Genomic DNA, 27234 nt, shown 5'->3' on the forward strand with positions numbered 1-27234 from the left:
ACAAAGACATAAATAAAAGTGGTGGGGATTCGAGAAGGAACTGTGAGCAATGTAAAGTAAACCTCTTGGGTCAGCACAGCTTGGGTCCTTAAGGGCTGTGCTGATCCACCTGCACTGAGGAAGTGGTGCCCGATGCCTTTGCATGCCAACAAGAGGAAACTTTCATGGCGAGTATTAAGGCTATAGGCTGGGAGGATATGCAATAGTGTTGCAATATCCTGGAAGTTAGTAGCTGCCTCAGGAAGGAGCAAGGATATTCTAGGTCCTCTTGGCCTCCTCTGAAGAGAGGGATATGAGTCCCCGGGATGTGACAAAGGTGGTGGCCTAGGTTCCTGGGACAGTATGACAGCTACAGCTGAATTGTGAGCTAGTTCACCAGAATCCATTGGGCAATTAGGAGTAACCTATCTGATCCTGGAAACTTGACAGGATGAAGATGAGTAAGTATTTTCAGCTTCTGCTAAAGCTGAAAGGGGTTCAGTCTGAGCTGGATTGTCCTTTTGCATCTTCTTGTGTTCAATGATATTACTGCTCTCAGAATCATTGATAGAAACTGGCAGCATCCTAGGCACTCTGGCAAGCTCCCAAAGCAGCAAGGTCAGCAAAAAACCTTGACGGTACACAAGGGGAGGTATTGTGGTTGAGTGGGCTGCATATTTCATACAGTCCCAACTGGGAAGAAGGTGATCCACTACTGGGAGGCTTAGGCATTTTGCTGCATTAGCAGAACATGCAAAAGGATGGCTCATTACTGCACCTTTGCCTGTAGCCAGTGAAATTCCTGCCAGTTGCTTACTAATGATCCTAAAGTGTTTCCTTTTTTAAAAAAAAATTATCAGGTCTGTTGGTTCACTCTCCAACTGAACCCACCAGAAAGAGGCATAAAAGATTAAGTGATAAAAAGGAATAGCACCTCAAGAGGAAAAAATGGGTGTTTATTTTACTGAATGAAGAAAAAACACAGAACACAAAGATGATAAAAAAATACAGGGAAGAAACTCTGGTGGTTATTAGGGAAGCCTGAACACTGCAAAAGTAGAAGACTAGCTTGAGCCTAAGCAAAGGTGGTTTTAGAACAGAATTGTAGAAGGGCCTATAAAGGGCCAAGTTCATATTTAGGATGGGAGGGAAATCAAATTGCATGGCTCCTGCTTCTGAAAAGAAAGAGATAAGTCACAGATAGATGCCTCTCACACCACCTGGAACATATCCGGCACTGAGATGACTGTGTTTTTAATGCCAATATCTGAACTATTTGCAACTGGAATTTAGTAATCCAGGATTATTTAAGTTAAATCCAACATTATATAAGTGAACTTCCACTTGGTCTATAGGTGCTTTCCTGCCTCCCTTCTGCATCTTTCTGCACAGCCTCTCAAATCTGCTCCAGTGAGTATCCCAACCCCAACCCCTCTGGAGCAGATTTGGGACACTATGGGAAGGGTACCAGAGGTAGAGTGGATATTCAATCTGTCAGCTCTAGCTGCTTTTCCTGGTAGAAAAAGAGCAGTGGATACAATGCTTAAAGCTTACTACAAACTATGGGCCTCTGAGATTAAGCAAACCTCCTTGTGAAGTTCTGTATTTTTACCAAGAATTCTCACTGCCCCCAAAGCACTAGAGAATCTTAACTGTTTTTCTGCCCCACCCCACACTGGTCAATACTGGGCAATAAGCCAAGGGTCAAGTAGATACATAGGAAAAGCCATTTGGGCGAATACTTTCAGGTTTTTGAAAAGCCACCTTTGAAAATGAGGAAGAGATCTCATGCTCTTAAGAATCTTAAGAAACAACTTTGAATTTAAAAAAGACAGTGTGTGTGTATAGTCTCAACTGTTCTCTCTCTCTCTCCACTGCCCACTGCACACACACAGACATGTCTGAACAAATATTGCATGGTGCCAATCTCGCTTCATTTCCCATGGGTCAATTTTTTAAAAAGAACAAAGATGCATTTTTTTCAATATATGCTGCCAGGAAGCCATTACTTTTCAGGTTTTACCTCACAAAGTATGACTTGGTGCATATTTTATTTAATAGCTGACCAAGATGGAAAGAAGCTATCTCACAACATCAGAGCAAAGGGTTGTTAAAAGAGACAAGCTGTTCTTACAAATAGCTCATATTAAGACCTGTGGCCAAGAATGATACTTTTATGGCTCTGAAACATGTGTTTCTTTCGTTTACTGGAAAATTAAATATTCTTTTCCCCCAGTGATCTGTATGTAAAATGGAATGTACTCACCTCCTCTTCTCCTTCTTCTCCTTCTTCAAACTAATGAGGGGGAAAACTTGATTAGGTCCCACTCTGATTCTTAATAGATTGAACCATTAAGCAAAGACATGCATTCTAGATGTGCTTCTACTCTCAGTATTACCATGAGTGCATACACTAACACTTTCAAATGCACACTAATGAAGAACTTAATATGGTCACTGCTGTATTCAACCTAGGCTCCTCTGGAGTTGTTTCAAAAAGACTGTACACAGTAGTTTTGGTTAAATGCTAAACTGCAAAGATGCCTTAGATCACAGTATTAATAAATCTTGACAAACAATGTTCAGTCATGTAAATTATTCCATCTCAATTATTTCTGGGGTCAAGCTGCACTGCACCCAGAGGCACAACAGTGGCTCAGCAATTACGTCTCTGGTGCCTGCCAAAGTTTCTTGCCCTCCCAATTAAGAAGGGCTTTCAAAAATATGTACTTTTTTAAAGTTCAAAAGATTTTTTTGATTTTAGCAGCTAGTTTCCTTAGCATCTTCCTCTCCTTTGTCCAATACGCTTCTGCCATGCTTTAGAGCAGTGGTTTTCAACCTTTCCACAGCTGGGGACTGGTGCAAACAGGAAAACCACCTCAGGGACCACTGAGGCAGAAACAAAAGGCACCATGCACATAAAACAGTATTTTTATGTGTATTAGTTTCCAAGCATAATACCAAAAAATAAAAATTCTCCAAAACAACCATGCAGCTCTCGCACGGACCAGCAGAAAATGTCCCACGGACTGGTGCTGGTCAATGGACCAGTGGTAGAAAACTGCTGCTTTAGAGCAAAGGAAAAGGGTGGAGCAGCTGCAGGCTGGACATCTGCTGCTTTGCAGTCAGCCAATCCAAACAGAAATAAGAGAGAAAAAATGAACTTGGAGAACTAGGAAGGCAAAGTTCTAGGGAAGCCAGTAGGGATGAGGTGATAGCAAAGCTAGTAAGCAGCAATTGGGAAGCAAAGGAGATGTTCTGCTGTAATTATTATAATTTGTCCAATAGTCAAAGCTTTCTGAATAGTTTACAATAGTTAAAATAATGCAATAAAATACCATAACAGCGTTTCAAAATATAAATTATAAACAACTAAACAACTAAAACATATTAGGAAGAGTATAACTGTGTAACACCTGGAATAAGTACTCCCTTTAAGCTCCTGCATATACTTGTATGTCTTTAAATGACTTAGCATAAAGGAGCATCTTAACCTGGCACCAAAAAGATGACACAATTTGCACCAAGGGGGCCTCATTCCATAATTGGGGTGGGGGGGCACCACTGGGAAAGTCATCCCATCCTGCCCTCTGAGACTCCCCTGAAGTTGGCTCTCAACATTGAACTAGTGAACTTGTGAACAAGCAGATCTGCCTGTGTGATAGATGAATGGGGTGCTTTGTTGTATGTCTGTAAATTTATCTCAACAACACAAATGCAGTGTGTTTTGTGGGGAAATGATTAGGGGATTCTTCTTATTTCAGTGAGGCCATTCCCATTAAGTAAGTATTTTGTTAGAGCAGAAAACTGGTCAAATGAAGTGTATCTTCTATCCCCACCAATTTGCCTTCCTGTAGCTGAGTTGCCTTAAATGTGGGATAGTGCAGAACCTAGGAAAATGAGCTAGGAAGTCTCCAGATAAATGTCGCCCTCAATTACAGGTTGCTATTCTTTCAGCTTCCATCAGCACCTGTGGAGATACTATAAACCCACTACATACATCTGCGGTAATTATCACTATTATATTGGAGAGCAGAGCTTTGAATATTATTTGAATATTATTACAGTTATTAACATGAATTGTGCACTTCCAGAAATATGAAGTGAGCAGTAAGACTTAAAGCAAAATAGCCCACTGTGTTCTCACCCTGCTCCTCAAATTTCCAGCCAGCCCTTCCCCTTCTAAGCACGATGCAGTGTGAAAAAGGTCAAATAGGGTATATTCTCTCCCCCTTCCACTCCAGTTTGTTTCTCTTTTTCAACTGGTCTTGAGGTTGAATATGCTCAATTCTCATTAAAGCCCTAGGGGCAGAAGCTGTCCATGCAGCAGCTTCTTTCACCTTGCTATAGCTGCCAACCTTTGGTGCTCCCTCAGCAACTCCTGTTTGTTTCCCCATGACCCCATATAACTCCATTTCTACCAACATATACTATGTCAGTTTGTTATTCTATGGGATGGTAAGGAGAAAGCAAAACTCAAATTTAACAGGACATAATCCATTATGCAAGCAGAACCTGACTACTAATGAGTAAAGTCTCTTGCTTTTAAAAAGGAAAGCCACTTAATGAGATGAAAAATCAAACTGTAACAAAATGTCTTTACATATAGGAAAGAAAAATTTGAGGTTCTCGTGCTTTAAGGTAAGGTAAAGTATACATACATTGTCATCATCCTCTATAGCTTCTCCAGTGAAATAGAGCACAGCACGGGGCACTATTCTTTCACGGAAGAAATGCCCAACTTCAAAATCTATTGCTAAAGTACACTCTGAATCTTCATCCTGGAAAATCAAGGGGAGAAGTATGTCTGTATGTGTATAAAACCAAAAAGGAAACTTTTAAAATATGTGGAAGATTTGAAATCCATACATTTACAGTTTCTACCTCTATTACATTTAAAATTTGGTTAGAAGAGAAATCAACTATACACTTTTTATCTGCTCCTCAGGAATTTTGATAGATAAAATCACTCCTCAGTGATTTTTTTGAGGATAGATTTAAAAAAGTCAGCATAATGGTTTTTTAGAACTAGTCATGTTCAGTCACTCATCTAGTGTGAACATCAATTTCTGTTAAAGGAGAAAATGCTAATTCACCACACTTGGACTATTTGCAACTAACTGTAGAAAGCAGAGCTTAAGGAGTGCTTAGGAAACAAAGAAGGAATAAGGAAATTAAAAGTTGCTACTGCATAAACGAAATTTCTGTGTTGCACACAACGACTGATATTGTTAATGAAAAATAGTGTGCGTACAGTCCAACATGAGGGATTGAATCTCCAGCCATGAAGCAGCATTTCAGAAATAACCTAAAGTACAAGTACAGCTGGTATAAGCAGACAGCATGAGACAATTTAGTGTCTGATGCCCCCCCCCCTCAATAAATTGCATCCTTGTCAGCACAGAAGAATGAAAAATAAGCTACCTAAACCTAGGAATAAATCATTAGAATAGAACTTACCAGTGATTCTCCATCTCCTGAAACTATAAAAAGATAACAAATCAGTCCATTGAAAATTCAACTCTATTGCATATTCTAGTATGGAAACTATTCATATGAATTTGTCAATCAAGAAATGCCTAGTCTTTCTAAGTTATTCACTAAGTTCATATTTTCCCCACATAATGGGAATTCAAATACATAAGCTAACATTTGAAGTTCATTATAAAAATAAAATGCAAGCACTTCCATTCTGATATAGCTGCTCACTCTTACTAAATATATGTTGACCCACAAAATTAAAAACTCAACACCAAACCTAGGCCTGCAATGTATAATCAGCACCAGGCACTGTGATAGCAATCATGTAGAATTAAGAGGCAACATGCTCACACTGCTTCCTGGCAACAGAACACAAAAGTCTATCGCCTTTTTTGTTAGCATCCTGTATTTGGGTGAATGGTTGCTAGATGTCTGTGCAGACCTGCCAACTTGTATGTTTTTTTCTTCTACACAGCCACAGTTCACTTCCCTTTTTCAAAACAGAAAAAGTCACAACTTATGTTATTCCCCATCTCCACATTTTCTCTTCAAAATCTCACACACACAAACTGGTTTTGAACTCAGGAAGTTCAAAGAGTATTTTGAGGGCTCAAGGGACATTAATATTAGAGATAGAACCATGAAACCCAGATCTCATATCCTTCCAAACACATAAACGTTCCAGATTTGAGGAGATCAGCCCAGCTGAACAGTCAGCTACTCAAAAGCTTGCATATTCATTGATAAACTGGTCATCTCACACACACAACTGGTGTACAATCAGGAATCTTGGACACTCAAAAGCAGAGATCACTTTAATTTTTCAATTAAGAATTTCCTGACTTTGCAGTAGGGAAGTGAAATCACTACAACATTTTCATGAAATACTTGTTAAATTTTCATATATTAACTGCTTATTCCTAAAATTAGAAGTCACCCTCCCAATGCTAAAGTTTTTATAAAAACTATTACAACTTAGATGATATTTCCAATACATAACATTCAACTATTCTCTTCATGTTTCAAAGATGGAAACATGGTAAAATATACAACATACAAGTACTCCTAATAAAGACAGATTACAGTGAACCAAGTTTACCTTTTATAGGACTGAAGAAGTTAAAAAACGAGTCATTGGGTACTTGTTTAGTAATTGTTCTGACTGTGCCTCGCCCCTTGTGTTTCTGTTTCTTTTTTATTGTTTTAACTGTAACATTTTTTCCTTTCTTCCAATCAATAGTACATCTGAAATTAAATGTATGTGTCAGTGACACTAAAAATAAAATTTCACATTGAACATATGATAGATTTCCAGACAAATGCACTTCCCATGAGGACAGCAGCAGCTTTCTGTAGCATCAATGTTAGCCATCTCCAAATCAACATAAGGGAAAGGAGAGGGCCAGCTTTGCTGTACAGAAAGAGCAATTAAAAAAACTGATAAAAGTTCTGTGTCCTAGTACTAAAGAGAGAGATGCACAGTGCATTTAACCAAAAAGAAAGGTGGCAGTATATAAATTAGGGGGCAAAGACATTTCACTGTTACGACTGTGAAAACAGCACTGATAAGCACAGACTTTTGGCAATGTACTGCACAAACCCCTTCTCTACAATAAAAGAGAAAGAACGACCAAATTGCTGCTTCAATGCTATCAAACTTTTCCATTATCTGGATGGTGCAGTCTAGTCAATATAGTTACACCCTAGAATTCATCTTGGGAAAATCACAGTAAAAGGCAAATAATTTTAATGTGCTGTCTATCTTAGGTAATAAAAGGATAAGCTTTAAATCTTGCTTTAAAACAAAATAATGTACCCTAAAATCAGTAACTACAATTTTTGTGTTACAAGCACAATGCAGTACAGTGCAGAAAACTTTAAAAGCTGAAAGTTGTTACAATGCCAAGAATTAAAGTTACCATTAAATACTGTAGCAGCTCGCTATAACTACAAGATGCAAGGTTACTATATCTTCAAGGCTGAAAAGAGTGATGGTCTCAGATGCTGTTACTGACCCCATAAATCTTATCCATCTAAGTGTGCATAATTACTGCATTGTTGCTATCCATATTCGTATTGCCTTACAGCATATACTTGCCAAGTTTTATATATTTTATATTTTTGTTGCAATGTATTTATAGCACAGCCTTGACACTGAGACTAGAAACTAGAAAAAACATTCAGAAATATATTTCCTTACCCCTCACAGTCAACAATTTCAGGGCCTTCAAATGAAAAAGGATCCGTCTTATCGGGCTCTGACTTCATCTTGTAGGTTTTTGTCAAAACTGTATTAGTAAAGTAGTCGTTGGGCTCAAAGTGGAACTCTAATGTAAAAGACTGAAAGAAGTCCATTATTGTTCTAAGATCATCACAATTTTACACAGACAGAAAGAAAATGATCAACTGTTAGTACCAGAAAATATTTGGATTTGCAATGCCTTTTTTGTAACATGACTGTTGAGGGGTACAGTATTAGCTTTCAATTTTGTATTGTTCTGCCAAATAGCACATGATCAATAATTTAAAAAAACTTATAAACGACTTGAGATTTGAAACTATCAGTGAGCTACATGCTTACATGCTTTTTTTTGACAGTTTTAAAAAAAACCCATATTGATAGCACATAACCTTGTGCTTTATTTTTGGCTATACAAATATAGACCAAAGCATAAGCAGAATATACTGCACACTTTGTTCACTAAGAAGCAGAGGGGGTAAAAATTACAAACAGTAGATCAGCAGTAGGAACAGGTACACAGATCTTAGACAAGAATTGCATCAATTCTTGCATCTGTCTAGAACTAACATTTTACTACTTACATCTTATAGCCTTCTTGGAAATTTTTTAGATTGAAAGATGGAATATAATTTGTGCTAAAATAAGGCACAGTTCACAGCACTAGTGCTTACTGAGTGATTCAAGAAATTATTTAATTTCTCAACTCATATTTTCATCCCAGTTGTGACTTTTTATTTGTGGTGATACTGCAGCTAGTTCAGATGAATAGGGTGAACAAAAAAAAGGAATAATCAGATTCTGACCATAAATGTTTTTATTATGACCTCATATATACTAAGATGCATGGAAATAATTTCATTTTGGTGATGGTGTGTTTTACAAATAAGACACACATACAGGGGCAGTTCACAAATCCCAGCAACAAATTCGGGCTTATTTAACCCATTATTTGTGGGGATTACCAGAGCTCATTGGCAGTTTCCATTTTCCACAATCTCCTCAATCATAGGTTATGAACATGACATCTGAATCTGAACAAATGGTTATTTAACTCAAACAACCCAGAGATAACTTACAAATAACCCACAGGTGACCTGATTCACATGATCAAAACAACCCACTTCACACAAAATGAGAAAGGAAAAATCATTATATGCTTTTGATCACAAACACACTACCATCAAGTATGGATACTGTTTTTCTACTTTTGTAGCCTGTCAAAATTATTCTTACTTGGTCAGGATTATGCAAGTGCCTCAATCATCAACAACTGAAGAACAGCTAAGAAAGGCAGACAAGTAGGGGCAAATGCATCAGATTCTCTTAAAAGTTAAACAATTTCTATAGCTGATTGAGAGAGATAATTAACATGCCATTCATTTATACTGCAATTAAACAAATAGTTTAAAGCTGGTCATCCAGCACATTCTCCATACATTTGCACAGCTGCCACTTCTTCCATCTACTTGCTACTGCCATGATGCTCAGGTAGCCCTGAGGCTAGGAGAAAAAAAGCTCTCTATGGGTACTAAGTGCTGTTTTCTATTGAAGTGCTCATTCAACAGGCAGGAACTGTTTTCTTGTTCTAGAAAACTGGCAACTTTTTTCCTGATGTACTGTGAATCTTGCAATGCAATATAAATCCAAAATCAAATCTCAAGATTCTGCTCTAACCCAATGAACTGCAACTTTATAACTTGAATAGCCACTGTACCAAAAATAGAACAGGCAAACCACAAAGAGCTTATAACCCAAGACATGATCTGACAGAATTTGCAAATATAGTTTAGTTCCCTAACTAGCTTGGTGCATCATGTTAATGAATTTGGCATACTTTGAAGAGCAACAGGATGCTGTATGAGTGTTTGTTCTAGCTGTACATTTCAATTTATAATACTCAAGTTAGTTCCTGCTGCACTTCTTCATATTAAAAAGGCAACTCATATCCTTCATTGTATTCATACTATTAGTTATATGAACTAGCTATGTTAGCAAACCACAGTTGTTAATCTCAAGCCACCCATGAAGACAAACCATGGTTGGTTGCTGGGTTGTAAAGTCTACGTTGTTTGTGGTTAACAAAAAAAATGGTTTGTTGGCATAGCTGGGTTCATACAACTTAGTTCAACAACAAGTTATATTCAATTCATTTTCAACTGTGAGTGTGGGGTTTTCATGTTGTGCAAACTGATGCAATTGAAGCTACTCATGAAACACAACTAAGCTTAGGTATTTTTCTACTTTCCTTTCAGTTCAACAGAAGTAATTTGAACCCTGTAAGTTATATTTCTTTAAAATAGAAGGGGGGAGATGGGCACCACAGGACAACTTACTGCATAATTGTTTATGAACTGGTTTACGTTTGCTAAAAAAAAGAATCCAAGTATTTACAACAGCTGATAGGATCCACTGGCTTGAAAGGCTTAAATAATCTCAAAGGAAAATTAAATCCAATAGACAAGACTAAACATATATGAAGAGAGACAGATAATGATGAGGGATCTGCCCAATGAAAGTGTAGTCATGTAGTGCTACTTAGCAGTCAGTAATGGGCCAGACAACTTAGACCATGTTCATACTCCCATAAGCTGGGTTAATGAAGTACAGAACTTGGTATAAAGGCTGATCTAGTCAAGATAAAAAGTTTATGACTGAAATAGCTTCTTTTATCCTGAAATACATATTTGACCAAATAATTTTAGCTACTTTAGATTTCATTTGCATACAGCTCTACAGAAATAATGTTTAATGTTTGTAAACCACCCAGAGAGCCCTCTGGGCTATTGGGATGGTATTTAAATGCAATAAACAAATAAATAACTCCAAGAGACAACTTAATGAAAATTCAATATTTAAAGTATTAATAAAGGCCTAATTTAACACTCCAACTGAAAGACTAGGAAAGGCCAACATCACCTTAGCTCCATGAATGAGACCATATTTCAAAGTAGCTCAAAAGACATTCAAACATACAGACCAGATTTGAAATGGTCTTTTTTCATCAGGTATCAGTAGCAGTAGGTGGTGCTACTATCATTACTGTATTTCGTAAAGACTGCTCCAATACAAAAGTGAACCATGGGAAGCAGGACTGCAAAGCTTATATTCATTAACCTGATAGAGTAAGATAAAATTTGAATGCCTCCACACTAAAATCACTAGTGCCCACCACATCCCTCAATATTATTTCTAAAAGTTAAACAGTACAAACCATAGGCTGTCCTGGCTCAGAAAATTTCACTTTGATATCCTGCAGATGCTTCAAAATTGGTTCATCATATTCCTAAATATAAAAGGAAACTTGTTAGCAAGATGAAATACATATCTTACATCATTTAAGAATTATAAAATTATCCAGCATAGTTCTTACAATCATGCATCGTTTTAGCCATTGTTTTTGTAACAATCCTCAAGCCAACTTTATTCTGATTAAATGCTGTGTGATACAGAAGATTGCATACTGTTATAACCACCAGTATGGTAACTGGATAATTATTTTTAAAACACTAAGTGAAATGTGGGTAAGAACTCTGTGTTCACAAAATACAGTGCCATATACAGTCCTTGCTCACAGATTAAGCCAGGGAAGAAAAAGAACAACAATAGATGGAAACAGGGAAACATATAGGTGAGACACGAATCCCAAAAGGAGAAAAGGTATCAGGTATGCAAAGCAAATATTAAGTTCCAAGTACCTTCTAAAGGCAATGCTAATATTGGGATGAAGGGCAGGAAAAGAGAACAAAGAACATAATTTGACTTAACTGTGAATTCATCCACTTGCTTTCTAAGCAGAGGCCCAAACACTGGTTGCTCTCCTCTCTATCCACTAGGAGGCAGGTTCTTTGAAGAAAGACTGCCAGGGATTAGATAAAAGGCACCTCCATCTTTAGAGCCAGTAATTATTGAGGTAGTAATATTTGATCCTTGTTAAATGATAAGTGCTAATATGGAAATGAAGCCTCTAAGAACCCAGATGAAGCCTAGAGCCCTTGATGGCTCGTTGTGACAAATTTGCGCAGCACTTTGAGGGAAAAATTGCTCAGATCCATTAGGAGCTTGACTCTGTTTGTATACATCAACCTTTGGAAGTGTCCAGTGTGCCACCTTATGTGTCATCATTGCATGAGTTTCAGTTGTTGCGACCTAAGGATGTGGACAAGGTGCTTGGCTCTGTCTGATTAAGCACATGCCTGTTTGACTCATGCCCAACTTGGCTGGAAGGCAGGCCTGTGGATAAGGTTCGGCCCTGGGTCCAAGAGGTTGTCATTGAAAGAGGGAGTGGTCCCTGTCCCATTGAAGGAGGCAGAGGTTAGGCCACTTCTAAAAAGGCCAGACCTAGATCCAGGGATAACTACTGTCCCATCTCCAACCTTCCATTTCTGGGCAATGTGTTGGAGTGGGTGGTAGCTCAGCCGCTTCAAGTACTCTTGGAGGATTTGGATTATCTGGATCCATTTCAATTGGGTTTTAGGCCTGGGTACAGGATGTAGATGCTTTGGTCACCCTGTACGATGACCTGTGCAGGGAGAGGGATGGGGGAGTGTGACCCTGTTGGTTCTCCTTGATCTCTTAGAAGCTTTCAACACCATTGATCATGGTGTCCTTCTGGACAGGCTGGACAGGTTAGGAGTGGGTGGCACCAGTTTGTGGTGGTTCTGCTCCTACCTGGCTGACCAGGTCAAGAAAGTGATGCCAGGGGACAGTTGCTCTACCCCATGGCAGTCGCATCATAGGGTTCTGCAGGGCTCTGTACTGCCCCCCATGCTGTTTAATATCTACATGAAACCACTGGGAGAGGCCATCTGGAGGTTTGGGGCTGAGGAGTCAGCAATATGCTAACAATACTCAGCTCTGCCTCTCCTTTTTCTCTAATCCAGGTGAGGCTGTTGCCATTCTGAGCAGGGGCCTGAGCTTGATAATGGACTGCATGAGGGTCAATGAACTGAGGCTTAATAGTAAGACAGAAGTACTATTGGTGGGGGGACCTCTGATAGGTTAGGAGGGCACTACCCTGTCCTGGATGGGGTCACACTTTCCCTAAAGGACAGGGTCTGCAGTCTGGAGATGCTCCTGGACCCCAGTTTGTCCCTGGAATATCAGGTGGACTCAGTGTCTAGGAATGCCTTTTTCCAGCTGCAGATTTTCCAGCTCCACTACTACCTAGACAGTGGGAACCTGAAGATAGTTACCCATGCTCTGGTAACTCCAAAATAGAATATTGTAATGTGTTCTACATGTGGCTGTGCTTGAAGATGTTCTGGAAATTCGAAGTGGTACAGAATTGAGCTGCTCAGTTAGTGACTGGTACTTCTAGAGCAGCCCATATAACACCAGTTCTGAAAGAATTTCACAGGCTACCAGTTTTGGCCTGGACCCAATTCAAGGTGCTTGTATTGACATATAAAGCCATAAACAGCTTGGGGCCCGGCTATCTAAAGGACCATCTGCACCCTTATATACCTACTCGCCCCCTAAGATCAGCTCAGAAGGCCCTTCTACGAGAACCACCCCTCAGGGAGATAAGAGGGGTGGCAACTAGGCAAAGGGCCTGTTCTGCTGCTGCTCTCCATCTCTGGAACTCCCTCCCTAGGGAAATTTGCCTGGTGTCATCTTTATTTTCCTTTCGGCATTTGGCAAAGACATACCATTTTAGGAAAAATTTTAACACTTAGCCTGAATGCTGTGGCCCTTTAATATTGCTTTCATAGAGGTTTTAATTAGTTGTGTTTTAATTGGTTCTAATGTTTTACTTTGTTAATATGTTTTATGTATTGTAATCCACCTAGGAAACCCTCAGCAGTTATAGGAGGCCTATAAATACATGGATAAATAAAGAAATATAAATGAGAGGTAAGGATCAAAGGACAACTGAAAAACACATGGCAAGTCATGGATCCCTGCTCAGCAAACAAATAAAAATTAGTCATGTTCTTGATTCTATTTGACCCTTCCCAGTGGTTCAAACAGTGAAGTGTGACCTCTGCTGCACTAGTGGAAAAAGCAGTGGCAACCTTTAAGTGTTCTCCTTTAAAGGGCAAAAAGGGAAGTCTCTCCTTGCCTGCAATAAAGGTAATGCCTTTAGCTGCTCCATACTTGCCAATGTTGAATAATATTTTTCTGAATTTTATTTGCATTCTACTTTAACACAACTTTCTTGTTTTAATCAATTTTAATTGTTTCTGTAAGGCTCCTTGAATGACACATTTTGGTAGAAAGGTGGGGTACTAATAAAATAAGTAAAAGCTGTTTGGGGCTTAAGATCCATGCCTAATTCATTCTGGAGATCTTCAGAATGATGGAATGGGGGAACAATGAATCATTCAAGACCTCCGGCTTGACATAACTTAATAGTGGGGGGGGGGGGAGCGCTCAAGTACACTCTGTTAGCAGACTCTTTATACCACTAGTCACTTTTCCTAGATTTTAAGAGAATACCATAAGCATCATAGGCCTTTCCTCCCAATGTGTAAACAATGAGCTACAACAGAACAACCTTAGGATAAATGAAGGACTCCTGTATCCATAAGTCTAGCCATGTGAATGACCTTCAATATGGGACTTACTCCAGCATAATCATACAAAATACCACTTCACAACTGATCAGGCAGAGATGATAGTAATTGGCTATCAAGGATGGTGCCTAAAGGAGAAAGGTTTCTTTATCACTAAGTAGTTAAAAAAAGGCTTTTCTGACAGTTTCCTTTTAATCTGAGCCATGACTATGTGCAACTTGATTCAAGTGAGCATAGGCATGGGGTCTTTAGATCCTTTGGAACTAAAGACAACTCCTTTACTTAAGTAAACAGTCCTCCAGGAACAGTCAAGTATGAGAACAGAGTACATTAAATAAAGCCAACTGGAATGGCTGAGTCATAGCTAAAACTTTTAAAGAAACGTATAGCAAACCATGTCTCCAAGTGACCCTAAATCAAGGCTGATGTGGAATGCGCTCCCCAGAGAGGTCCACCTAGCGCCGTTGTTACTTGTTTTTCGGCGCCAGGTTAAGACCTTTTTATTCCAGTGATATTTTAGTAAGTTTTAATATTGTCTTTTCTATGTTTTTAACTGCAGCCAGTGTGGGCTGGGAATTTTATTTATGTTATATTTTATTTTATGTTGTAAGCCGTCCTGAGGCTTTTTGCGAATAGGGCGGCAAATAAATAAATAAATAAATAAATGTATGTATGTATGTAAGTAAGTAAGAAGTCTACAGAGCAAGCCACGAGAAATGGGCATAGTATTAAAAGAGCCTAACATGCTTCTCAAAACACAGTTCCTGAAGACTGTTCAAAATGCTAGAGGTAAGGCAGCAGAACTCCTGGCTATCACCACATTAGGCTTAAGTGCCCTGTTGGAAGAGAGTAGCATATTATTTCTGGCAACGGCCAGCCATGATTTAGAGACATCCAAGGACCATGAAAGTAAAAAGTACTGTCCCTTAACATCATTGTTTGCATCCAGCATCTGGTATCCAGAGGTATCATTTAGTTACCATGGCGAAAAGATTTGTCCTCCATTAATTTGCCTAATTCCTTTTAAAGCCATGTATGTTTGTGGCACTGACTACATCTTCTTGCAATGAATTCTGTAAAATTTAATTACTGAATAGCTTGAGTAGATTCATTCTCTGTGGCAAGCAGGAGTCTAGACCATGAGTCCTCAAACTACAGCCCGCGTACCGCATCTGGCCCGCCATGCCCATTTATCTGGCCCGCCTCGCCCATTTATCTGGCCCGCCTCAGAGGTTTTGGACTCCCCGTGCCTGTGCCCGCTGCTGCCCGCCTTACCGCGCATGCGCGAGGTAGTGGGTTGCTCACTTGGAGATGGTTTTGGATTCGCTGGGAGATCTCCAAGCAAGCTGCTGCGCACACCCACCACTGCCTCACCGGCCCATGCCCGTCCCTGCCGCCTTTCAACTGGCCCCCACTTGAAAAAGTTTGAGGACCCCTGGTCTAGAACAAGATCCAAACTCATGGGAAAGCAGGTGCCTAGAATCTGACTGAAAGACTGTTCCCCAGACATGTTTACTCTTACTGCAATTTCATGTTTTTCTTCTGCACAGCAGACAGCTATAAGGATAGCTCTGCTAACTACTGAAATTCAAGAACTGTGCAAATTTTGAACAAATATGGACAAATTTTCTTGATGCATCTTCTTCACCCTTTTAATGTACAAACTGCAGCCTGTCTTCGAGAAGGATGTCCATGAACTGGCAGCATGCAACAGTAAGTTGAAACCAGCATGGGGCTAATCAGCCAGAGTCTGAGAGACCATTTCATGAAACTCTGTCTGATCTTCAGATTACTATCAAATTCCTCACACATCCTTATTCTAGGCAGTGAATAATAATAAATTACAGGTTAAACATCAAAATCTTCATTAAAATTCATCATTAAAAAGATCCATAGAATTCAATTTAAAAAACACAGAATAGGAACACCCAATTAAAATCTGATTCCAGAAAAGACCAGCTTATATGTCTAAGGCTTGCCTGAACAAAAACATATTTGCCTGCCTGCAAAAGGACATCAGAGAGGGAGCCACCTAACTTTTCATGGCAGGGAGCTCTACAGCCTGGTAAAAATGCCCTCTCATGCTTCCCATCTGATTCACCCCCAATGGCAGCAAGACAGAGAAAGACCTCCTACAAAGATCTTAAAAACCAGGCAAATTCATACAGGAAAATGTGGGTTTTCTGGCAGCCCAGTCACAAAGTGTATAAGACTTCATAGGTTATAAACAACACTTCACACTGAGCCTAGAAATAGTCTGGCAGCCAGTGAATTTGCTGTAACAAAAGTGTCATGTGCTCCCTGTAATTGGCCATAGTCAACAGTCTAGCCATAACACTCTGAACCAGCTGAAGTTTCTAAACATGTTCAAAGACAGTCCCACATAGAACTGTACTGTACGGTAGTCTAAATGGGATGTAACTAAGGCAATGTGTAACCATGGCAGAATCAAACATCTGTAAGAATGGGTGCAGTTCTTCAGGCTGAACTAAAGCATTTCCTAATGAAAACAAAAATAATGACTTTTAAAAGGGAACTGCCTAATCAAACCACAACAAAGTTTTTCTTGAAAACACCTGCCTTTTAGCAACTAAAGACTCAAATACCAGATGTCTGACAAATATTAAATCTCATTAAAGTGACATTTAATATTTAAAACGAGATGGCATAACTTGTAACACACTTAAAATCATTTTAATCCATTACCTGTACTAATTCACTCAGCATATCTACATTTCTAAATATTGTGAACCAAAAATCTGGGATTCCTTTGGGGTTTGTCTCTTCAGCTGCTCCTGCTTCTTTTTCTTCTATTACTACTTTATTTTTCAGGTCTCCCTAGAAACAGAAGAGAGATACACTTAGATTACTTTAAAAGTGTTAGTCTAGAAACTACTGAAATATATCCCTGCTTTCTTAAAGCTGTAAGAACTTTGTTAAGTATTTTCACAATTGTCTTAATGCTCACCAGCTGTCATTCCATTATGAAAAGTAATCAATCACTACTATATTTAGAGTAGGTTGTGTACTTACTAATTTGGAAGTGAAACAGAACCACCTCAAAACAAGGAAGCAGTTTCTACATATTCCAGGGATTCCCAAGGTACACAGATATGATGTTCTTTCTCCTTCCCTCCACTACTAAAGCCCTAACCCTAACCAGCACTGTGAAGCTAAGTTCTAGCTGGTTAGAGCTATAAGCCCAATAACTTTGTTAGGGATTCAGCATACAATGTGCATGCTAAATGAAATGAAACAACTGATTATTAAAACTTGTGAGTTATTTTAAGTACTCCTTTATGTCCCTGTATTGTGACAGGCAGCATTTTTGTGAAGGAGATAATAGCTGGCAGAAGAAATCAGCGTCAAGTATTTTAGATGTTCATTTAATTTCATTACATTTCTGACAATTCAATAGCTGAAGCTCTCTGGGCAGTTAAGGATTAAAACTCTAAAATGTATTATAGAAACCATATTCATACAAATGTATAAACATATAACACAGACACACATATGTAAAAATAACGTTAAACAAGAAAAAAATCAAGGTTTAATTAAAAAGTTCAAAATTTGACTTGTGTTACTGCTGCTAGTTCAATGAAAGCAGAAACAACCCTCAAGGGGAGGTGCTGGGAGGCTAAGTGCATATGGCCTTTTCTTTGCCTAGCTAAGGGACTACAGTTTTGTTTTATCACAGTTTTCCCTCTGCTCCTCAGCTGTGCTATCCTACAACATGAATAATTCTGTGTTGCTGATTTCTGGTAAATAGAACTAGAGGATGTAGCACAAACAATAGATAATGGGAAAGGAAAATGCATGGATGGAACACCAAAATACAGCACCCACACTAAGACTGTTTGAAGTGGCAGTGTTGAGAGAGGAAAGAATGTGGCGGACACAGTCTGAATCAGTCTTTCAGCCTTGATGCTTAGACAGGAAATACTGATATAACAAGACTTTAAGTGGAGTGTGATATACCCACTGCAGAGGAGGGGTATCAGCCAAAACAGCAGTCAAACTTCAATAAAGTTCATCTGACTCTTTCCCACCAACCCTTTTCACCATACCATTTTGGGGTGAGTGTTACCCAAATAGAGAAGACATTGGCAGAAACAGCCAACTTTTTCTTACGTTGGGTATTGCTATAGCACTGGAATGGAACCCATTAGCAGAAAAGCCTGTCCACAGGTTACGAACAGTGCAAATCACTACATTACAGTACTGAAACAGAACTTTTTCATATAGTTCTGTTCCATCAGGCAAACTTCTGGAACAAGTTATTCCAAAAAAGGAAAACCTTTCAAATTATCCTACTCACCCATACTGATAAAGCCTCCTAATGTGTTTTGCCAAGAGATGTGTCTTATTTTATTGTAGTCGTTCAATTAGTATAGTTTATAGAAAACATAAAGATCATATCTTAAATTATCTTACTAATTCTGTCTTTAAATTAATTTTTTACTCACAGCTAATTTTTCTTCTTCCTCATTTTCACTGTGCCACTCTGCTTCAGCATCTGTAGGTTCAGCACTACCAATGATAAAATCCCTTCTCTGTGCAAGAGTTGCATAAAAATTGAGGCAACATTAGAACATATTAAGGTTACCCAACAAGAACATGAGTGCTACAGAAAACTGAGAACAGTAGTACCTAGTGTCTTCTCAATTAAATTTGGTAATTATATCATCTACATATTCAGAAGTACCAGGAATAGTCTTCATTTTGCACCTCTAACATTTGCAAGTTAATTTATCTTAAATTAGTAATATTTAAAACAGAACTGGTCTTCCGGTAAATACTAGAACCAACACTTAGCTGTACTTTTATTACTATTTTAAGTTAAAAACCCTACACAAAAACACTTGTCTTACTCCCAAAAAAAGGTAAAGGAAGGTTGCAGCTATGTTCCTGCTGAAACATAAACATGACCAGAATCAATAGGACCATGTTACTAGTCTGTTATTCTGACTTAAGAGGGCAATTTTACCTGTCGTTTTCATCTCCCTTTAGTCTATACACACAAAACTAGCACATTACTGTCTAGGCCTTGGAAACCCTAAAAATTGATTCATAAAGTACCTATAAGTGACAGCTGCATAACAGAAAGCTAAACGTAAGAATTAAACAGTATGGAAGAATGACACTTTGAGAGCACAGGAAGATAGCCAATTTTGCAAGCTGTCTGAAGTTACTGATAGTACTGATTGTTTGACATGACTTGGAGAGTGGCAAAACCACAGTGTTGAGAGGAAAGAATCTGGCAGATGCAGTAAGAATCAATCTGTCAGCTGTAACAGATAGCAAATACCAAATAATATGTCATATTAAATTGAACATCATGCCTTGAAACCCAGGCATGGAGATAGTATCACATCCCTTTTAATTAACAAATGATGTAACCAAAATAGCAAAGACACAGGCAGAAATAGCCAGCTTTTTCTTATCTTGGATGTTACTGTAGCACTGGAATGGAACCCATAAGCAGAAGAGACTGTATACAGGTTACGAACAGTGCAAATCACTATCTTTTTGCCAATATAAAGACAGCAATATAAAAGCAAGGCCTTGAGAACCCTTAAAATGGCTTCATACAAATTCTTCTGACAGCTCTTACTAGAGCAGTATCAATTAGAGCACTATCAATTAGAATTATACAGTATATGAAACAACAGTACTTTGTCTAATTCTGCCTAATTTGAACTTCCTCAGAAATTGTAAGAGTTGTTTCACTGGCCAAATAAGAAAGCTTTCTAACTAGTATTAGTGAATGATTATAAGTAAACTTTAGATGCCCCATACTCTCCACCCCTTACCTTATCAAAGAGAGGCTGATAGAGGGCTGCATATTTTCTCTCTAAATCATGAACTTCTTCATAAAATTTAGCTTCTATATGGGCACATTTCACCTGAAGCTGTTTCAAGGCATCAATTCTTCTTTTCACTGCTTTTGGTAAACTAGAAATAAAGTTATTTAAAATGTATGCAGCAACAGCATTCAGTGTCCTCTACTCAATTTCAGTAACTTATTTTCTTTTAGCATCTTACCTCCAAGTGCTACAAAAAGCCCCTAAAGGCAACTGCCTCTAGTTTGTTTTTTAATACTACCTAACCCACTGAAGAGTTCTGGAGAACTTGAAAGCTCACAGGAGCTCACACAAACCTGTGAGCTTTCAATATATGTATTATCTGACTGATCCTGGATTTCCCCCTCCCTCCATTTAAAGTAGGTAATTCAACAGAGGAAGGTAGAGTGGAGCAGCAGTGAAAATACAATCTAACCCCCTATCTCTCTCACTCATACACACAGTGGACAAATTGGCTTCGTCTACCAGAAGTAGAGTTTAGAGTTACATTTAGAGTTACAGTATATGCTTACTGAAAGTGTTAGTCCTGTAAGGCTTTAAGATTTCATCTGACTCCATACATGAGGTGGTACAAATTACTACAGGTGAAGGGAATATACACATGTAAGTTATTTTATGCTGCTGAGGCTGGCTTTTACCTGTTTAATAATCCCTGGAAGAGCAGCATAGCTGGGCTATGTGACCTGCCCCTTACAATCTTAAAGAGTTAATGCCAGACAGCTGAGATAAAGACTCAAAATCACCTCAATATTCAAAGGCAACTATGGGGTGAAGAAGGGGAAGTAGGCTTAGCCCAAAGTCAAAAACAGTGAAAACAAGGGAAAAACCCAATTCAATCACAATACAGTAACCTCCACTTAATACAAGTGCATACATTTCTGGCCACACCACCTCTGAAATGGTACCAGAAATGCAAAAAGAACAGGAAGTGATAACTGAAGTAGTTGGGGTAATAGATAATGTATTTATGACCATAACTTTAAAAAGCAGGAATTTTTTACATTAAAAACCTTATGGAAAGAAGGTATGAGAAATGTTCATTGTCACCACACAAGAAATAGGGGTTGCTTGGTTAACTTAGTAGTTATTCAAGAGATGGAACAAACTGCTTTTGCATAAAATAATTAGACTACATTGCCATAAGATGTTGCACTTAATATAAAACTAGGGAGCTTGATCCAATAAGTAATACTAGATCCAACAAATATAAAGATATGAATGTCTACATGAGACACAGCAGTTTACTTCAAACAGAAATGCTCTGTACCCTAATGAGCCACAAAGCTTACTGGGTGTCCTTGTATGAGTCCAATGTTTCTCATCCAAACCTACTACACAAGACTGTTGTGAAGATAAACTGCTGAAAGAACCATGAATGCCACCTTGAGTTTACATTTATATTCTACAATAAATAAATACAATTACCAGAAATGCTTATCCACACCCCTCATTATTTTAAATTACAAAAAAAAGTGGTAGTCTTGTACCACTAATAGAAAAAATAGGATAGCACTGTATCAATTATTCAAAAACAAATGGCTTTCCCTTCACTTTGGTTACACTTTGATGAGAGTTCACACTGCGTATCCTTGGTAGCTAATCAACTTATATATCCAACCCTAATCCTACCCCTCTCTCAGTTTATGGCAGGATCTAAATATCTGACATTGCACCAACTCTTCTCAATGCTTTCCATACATCTCCAGGGAAAAACCCTGTCCTTCTATTAAAGGCTGGAGCAGGTCTGGAGCATGCCCTGCTCTCAGGATGATTTCTTAAGAACAAGAGGTGCATTTCTGAACCCCTGTATTTCCAGCTTGGGACAGGTCATGTTTCTCACACTTACGTTTCTATGTAACTGGAAGGAGTGTGAGGTGCATTGTCAAGTCGCTCCTGCAAAGCTGCCAAGACTTGTGGATTCTGCATTACTTGATCTGCTAATTTTTCTGTAAGAAAAGCAAGAGAATGTAAGAAAACAGACTATTAAGTGAACTACATACTTTTAACATATTTTGGAAACAATTCTATGTATTCAAAACAAGAATTTTAACTGTAGCTCATGCAGTACTGTGCTTCCAAAATAGCAAAACAGGACCTAACTAGAAAAAAATTCAAGCAATGGAAAATGCAAGTGAAGAAGATAAAATGACATGAAATGTAGTTTTATTCCTTCAATGGTATTTATTTCAAATTCAGTCTTAAAACAGCTGTGGATACTCATTCAAATTTGTGGCTTTTTTCGTGTTGCATTCAACAGACAAGGAATGCACTCTAGGGAATCAGACCCAAGCCTGAAAACATAATATTGCAGCTATCGTGTGCTTGTTTATGATGGAAAGAAAACTCATACACTATATGTATCTTCCACCAAGAAAGGTCTGTGCATTATAGTGACGATGTTGTATTTCCAGAGTTTTTCAGCTCACAGGACGGAATAAAGCAAGGAAGCAAAGTGACATGCCTGCCTATCCAAACCCAGCAATGCTGGCAAAGTTCCTTTTCTATGAAGGGCTTAATTAGTGCTGGTACTTTTTGTAGACAGTAGCTAATGATTTGCAGAATTCACCTGAAAACATCAAAGAGCATGAAGTGGATCTGTGTGTGGTATAGTGGTTAAAAGCATGTGATTGGGACTCTAGCCCTCAGCCATGGAGCTTACTGGGTAACTTTGGGCTAGTCACAGACTCTCAGCCCAATCCACCTCACGGGGTTGTTGTTGTGGGCACAAGATTGAGAGCAAGAGGAAGAAAATGATGTAAGCTACCTTGAGTTCTTTAAAATAGAAAATGGAGTCTATGTTCAAAAGCTAATCAATTTACCTACATTTTCTTATCTTACAATCAACTTATCTACATTTTCTTTAGCAATCCTGAAGTTAAGATCAATGGGGGAAGGGGGAGGTTTTAACATTTACTCTTCTTACCAGCAAGGCTGCTTGGGGCAGGAAGAGAAACATGGTGAAGGTAACTCTGGAGAAATTTTATACCAAGCACTTGTCATCAAGTATGCCCTGCTATATGCTACAAACAAAGAAGTCCTTAGCAAAGCTTTACAATTATAACAGTGGGTGAAAGCATGCTTCTCCAAAGATCGACAAAGTATGCAGTCGCTAAATCTTCAACCCAATAGTTTTGCTCACTAGATTTATTCATCCACGTCTCTGCCATCAGGCCTTTTACCCCACTGGAGACAGATGCAGGAATGAGCCAAACACAAAATACAGAATGAAAAGGATGGATATTTTATGCTCTAAAATATTTTCAATCTGTTACCTTTTTTGTCACCTTTAGCACCTTCCACAGAATCTGAGGCAGTATCTTCTGTTTTACTGCAAAAACATATTTGAAACATATGCTTGAACAAGTGCAGCACTCAAACTTTACTAAACAGACATGTTTAAAATAATGCAAGTACTTTCCATTACCAACAATGTGGATTGCTAAAAATCAAATATTAAATCTCACTGTGCTAGGAGAAAAACTTAAGGTGTTATCAGTCCCATTATACTGAGTTCCCAGAACACAAACATTACCCACAACACACACTTTATTCTCAGACTGCTTGCTAAGGAAATTTCACTGACTTTCAACTGTAGTGGACATTCTAGATATTCCTAATTAAAGAAATAATAACTGTCACAAAACTACTGTGCAAATATCAAATTGATATTTGACAGCATTTTTTGGTTGAGATGTAGATACACTGAAATCCTTGCAATACATGCACTGGCAATTCCCCAGTACATTATGTCTGGTTACTATGCAATGATTCAGCACATAGGTTGCCAAACTGGAGCATGGCTACTATAAGTAATAGAGCAAGAATTTGTGGTGTACACAAAGCCATGATCAGATAACAGGAAAATTAAAATCATAGTAAAAATGTTTTCAGATGAGTGGGTAAATTTTTTTAAAGGTTTTGTTGGTACCATTGAATTTGGTGTCATGCATTCCTGCACAGGAAGCATACACCAAAAGTGTGTTGCCAAACACCCTTCCCCTTATCTAACAAACCTCACTTCTGATGGAAGAGATATTTAGAGAAAGGCATCAGCTGATGATCATGGCAGGCTGGGAAAAGAGGAGGCGCTCATTCAAATACATTAGTTCCAGGTATTTAGGGCTTTAAAAGATAAGTACCAAGAGTATGAATTGTACTCAGAAGTGAGTAAGCACTCTATGTAGTTCTTTTAAGTCGATGAGAAAGCAACACCCGACAAAATGACAGCCATTGCATTCTAAGGTAACTGAAATTTCCCAATCTGAAAGCTTTCAGATTGCAGTCATACAAAAGGCTTATTAGCAGAACATAGATAATCTCAGCAAGACTGTTCAAGAAAGGATCACAGCTGACATACCAACCCATCAGAGGTCACTTTTTAAAAGTAAGCAAGCCTGTTTTAAGAATGGGACCAAGGTGGTTACTGTATTAAAAGATCAGGCCTCAAGCTCTATTACAATGAGTCTAGATAACCTGATGCCTGCACCAGAATCTGGCCTGCCAACACCCTCAGGTTCTTGCTCAAGGCAAATTTTTTATCTGGCTGATAGTTGCTAAGAGGCACCTGAGTCTTAAAGCAGATTGTTCCAGAAGTGGCTGCACTACCACCTTCTTTATGGTACTTCCTCTCTCAAGGAGATCACCATTATTCACTGTATTTCACCTAGTCAACTCTTCTCTGCTAGATGTGAAAAGCCACAATGGCAAACAGGCTTGGTTAACTTGCTCTGCTCTCTGAAGCAGTTTATCAATGTTAGGCTGCAACAACTGGAACTCAGAGCAGAATGGATGCACCCAGAGAACCAGAGACTGATTCAACTATAATATCAGATAAAGTAGGTAAGAGTGATTTTACCTGTGAAATAGCTAACAAATGTATAATAGATTTCTTACCATACTCTTATTTAAGGAAATCTCAAACCAACCACTGACAGAATGGGAATAAATACCATAAAATACCTATTTTATGAAACTACTGCAAAATAGAAGCAACATTTATCAAAAGCAAAACCAGAGGAACTGTACAGTCAAATGCACTCAAAACCCTAATTGTTGTAAAAACAATACTATACAAACACTGAAGCTTTGCAATTTGTGAATCCATATATTCTATGATCACAAATAATTCTTTTGGAACAAAATAACTACCACTTAAATGGGCTAGTGAGAACTTACCTATTATCTGCCATCTGTAAGCTCTTTTATCCTCCTGCAAGACAATATATACATAATTTTAAGCATTCCTATACAACCTATGAAAATAACACATGAAAAGACCATGACTGCATATTAAGGGACATAATCAAGAGTCTGCATCAAAACAGTGCAGGTAAGGCAATTTCAGCAGTTCCTCCTTTTTTGTGAAATTCCCAGTACCACATCCAATAGTATTCTAATGGGTCCTCCAACCCATTCAGCAGCTCTCCAAGAAATACAGTAGAACTTGGCAGAAGTCATCTCCATCTTTTCCTTGCAGAAGGAACTATGCTGAACTGGAATCCCTTCCATTTACAGAACGGTATGTCTGCCATTAATAGAATCTTTAAGTTTCTATTAATTTAATTTAGAACATTTATGAAATGTCATAATTCAACTACAAGTAAGAGATTTTACTGTTAGATTTTAAGAATTCAAGGCAGCTTACATCATTCACCTCCTGCTGTCAATTTTATCCCCACAACAACCACCCTGTGAGGTAGGCTGGGCTGAGAGTCTGTGACTAGCTTAAAGTCACCCAGTTGACTCCATGGCTGAAATGGGGACTAGAAATAAGACCTGCTCTCTTAACCACTAAACCACACTGGCTCTCAGTGTTTGAGTTACTAAACACATTAAATCCCATCATTAAGTACATCACTTATTGAACAGAATATAAAGTATATGTCATATATTTCATGGAGAAAAACACTTTGGTGCTAAGATTTCTGAAGAACTGAATGATTACAAGGATATTTATCAACCTTTTAATTAAATCAGTAAACATTGAAATATTAACAAATTGGTTCAAATTGGTTCAATATTCAGAAAACTGAATATCACTAGAATTGACATTTCTTTTTTAAATAGTCCAAACACTACATAATCAATTTAATATTTGCCCATAATTTATAATTTTGTACATCTAGTGATACTGAAGAGTCACAAAGAATATTGGTTGCCCGCTACTGCCAAAAGACCACACAAATTAAACTCCTCTTCAAATTTGGGGCATGTATCAACACTGATTTAGCCCAAAAACAGGTATTTTTGGCTTTGGTTAATTACATCTACAGGATTCAACTCCTGCTGTGGAGATTAGCAAGTTCTCGAGTATGAGACAAGCTAGATCTACTTTTTGGTTTCAAACAAACTGTGGCTTGCACTCACCTATAGGCCAATCTTATTAAAATGATGCTCTTGGTTCTCCAGGTAGGGGGGCACTAAAGACTAGAACTGCATAAAATGAAAAGAAAAATACAGAGAGCAAAAATAACTGATAAAAATGATAATATGCACAGAAAGTGGCCCAAGTCATCCTGTTATCTTAAAGGATTATACTTAGACCCTATTATGATTTTCTGCATGGTCTGTGGTCACAAACTAAACTTAACAGCTAACAAAACACAGTTGTTATAATATGAATAAAGTGATTTTATATCACACTGTCATAATATGCTAAGTTTGTTAGAAGTCTCTTAACAGCAACACTGGAAAACATTGTCCCATGGAAAAGCCTCTGAAAAGCATCAATAGCTGAAATGATATGAGAAACCAGGATCTAGCCAATATAACATTAATAAAATATAACATTAAGAACATGCTTGGGTAGAAGGCAATCCTTTCATTTATAAGATGAGACTTGTTCTTGAATTATTAACCAGATTTATCTGATATCAGGGCATTTGAGATTTGTCAGTACTTTGATTTTTCCCTATCTACATGCAATTGCTACCTTTGCCCAAGCTCTTAAAAACTGGGAGTGGACTGCTTATTTAAAATTAAACTTCCTCATTTATACTTGAACTTTTCATTCAAATTTGGCATTAGCAGAAAATATTCACTAGCCTGTTCAAAAATAAAACCCCCCTGTATACATTTGATCCTCTAGGCAACTGGAGATATTCTTTATTCAAGCTCCTAAATGATGGTGGGAAACAGGTACCCCTCCAGATGT

At 38.2% G+C, this 27234-nt stretch overlaps 1 protein-coding gene and 2 non-coding genes across 7 annotated transcripts in view; all 3 read right to left on the reverse strand.

The window, feature by feature from the left end:
• NAP1L4 (nucleosome assembly protein 1 like 4) overlaps positions 1–27234 on the reverse strand; it is a 46128-nt gene that overhangs the window by 15296 nt on the left and 3598 nt on the right. For 4 of the 5 annotated variants that reach the window (XM_044425635.1, XM_044425639.1, XM_044425637.1 and 1 more), the window contains exons 2-14: positions 26448–26513; positions 25257–25290; positions 23354–23409; positions 21928–22027; positions 20031–20172; positions 18684–18770; positions 16924–17055; positions 10914–10985; positions 7661–7800; positions 6560–6705; positions 5440–5462; positions 4641–4760; positions 2246–2275 (exon numbers count right to left, since the gene is read on the reverse strand). In XM_044425635.1, coding sequence (XP_044281570.1) covers positions 2246–2275; positions 4641–4760; positions 5440–5462; positions 6560–6705; positions 7661–7800; positions 10914–10985; positions 16924–17055; positions 18684–18770; positions 20031–20172; positions 21928–22027; positions 23354–23409; positions 25257–25270 — 1062 coding nt within the window. In that variant the 5' untranslated portion in view covers positions 25271–25290; positions 26448–26513. The remainder of the gene's footprint in view (positions 1–2245; positions 2276–4640; positions 4761–5439; positions 5463–6559; positions 6706–7660; positions 7801–10913; positions 10986–16923; positions 17056–18683; positions 18771–20030; positions 20173–21927; positions 22028–23353; positions 23410–25256; positions 25291–26447; positions 26514–27234) is intronic. The other variant, XM_044425638.1, reaches the window with a different exon arrangement.
• On the reverse strand, positions 18296–18421 carry LOC123021422. The gene has a single exon (XR_006414313.1). It is a non-coding gene; the product is annotated as a small nucleolar RNA SNORA54 (small nucleolar RNA).
• On the reverse strand, positions 19609–19734 carry LOC123021423. Its single transcript, XR_006414314.1, has one exon. It is a non-coding gene; the product is annotated as a small nucleolar RNA SNORA54 (small nucleolar RNA).

This window comes from Varanus komodoensis, unplaced genomic scaffold (genome assembly GCF_004798865.1).
Source record: "Varanus komodoensis strain SLA01 unplaced genomic scaffold, ASM479886v1 scaffold16, whole genome shotgun sequence".
Classification (NCBI taxonomy): domain Eukaryota; kingdom Metazoa; phylum Chordata; class Lepidosauria; order Squamata; family Varanidae; genus Varanus; species Varanus komodoensis.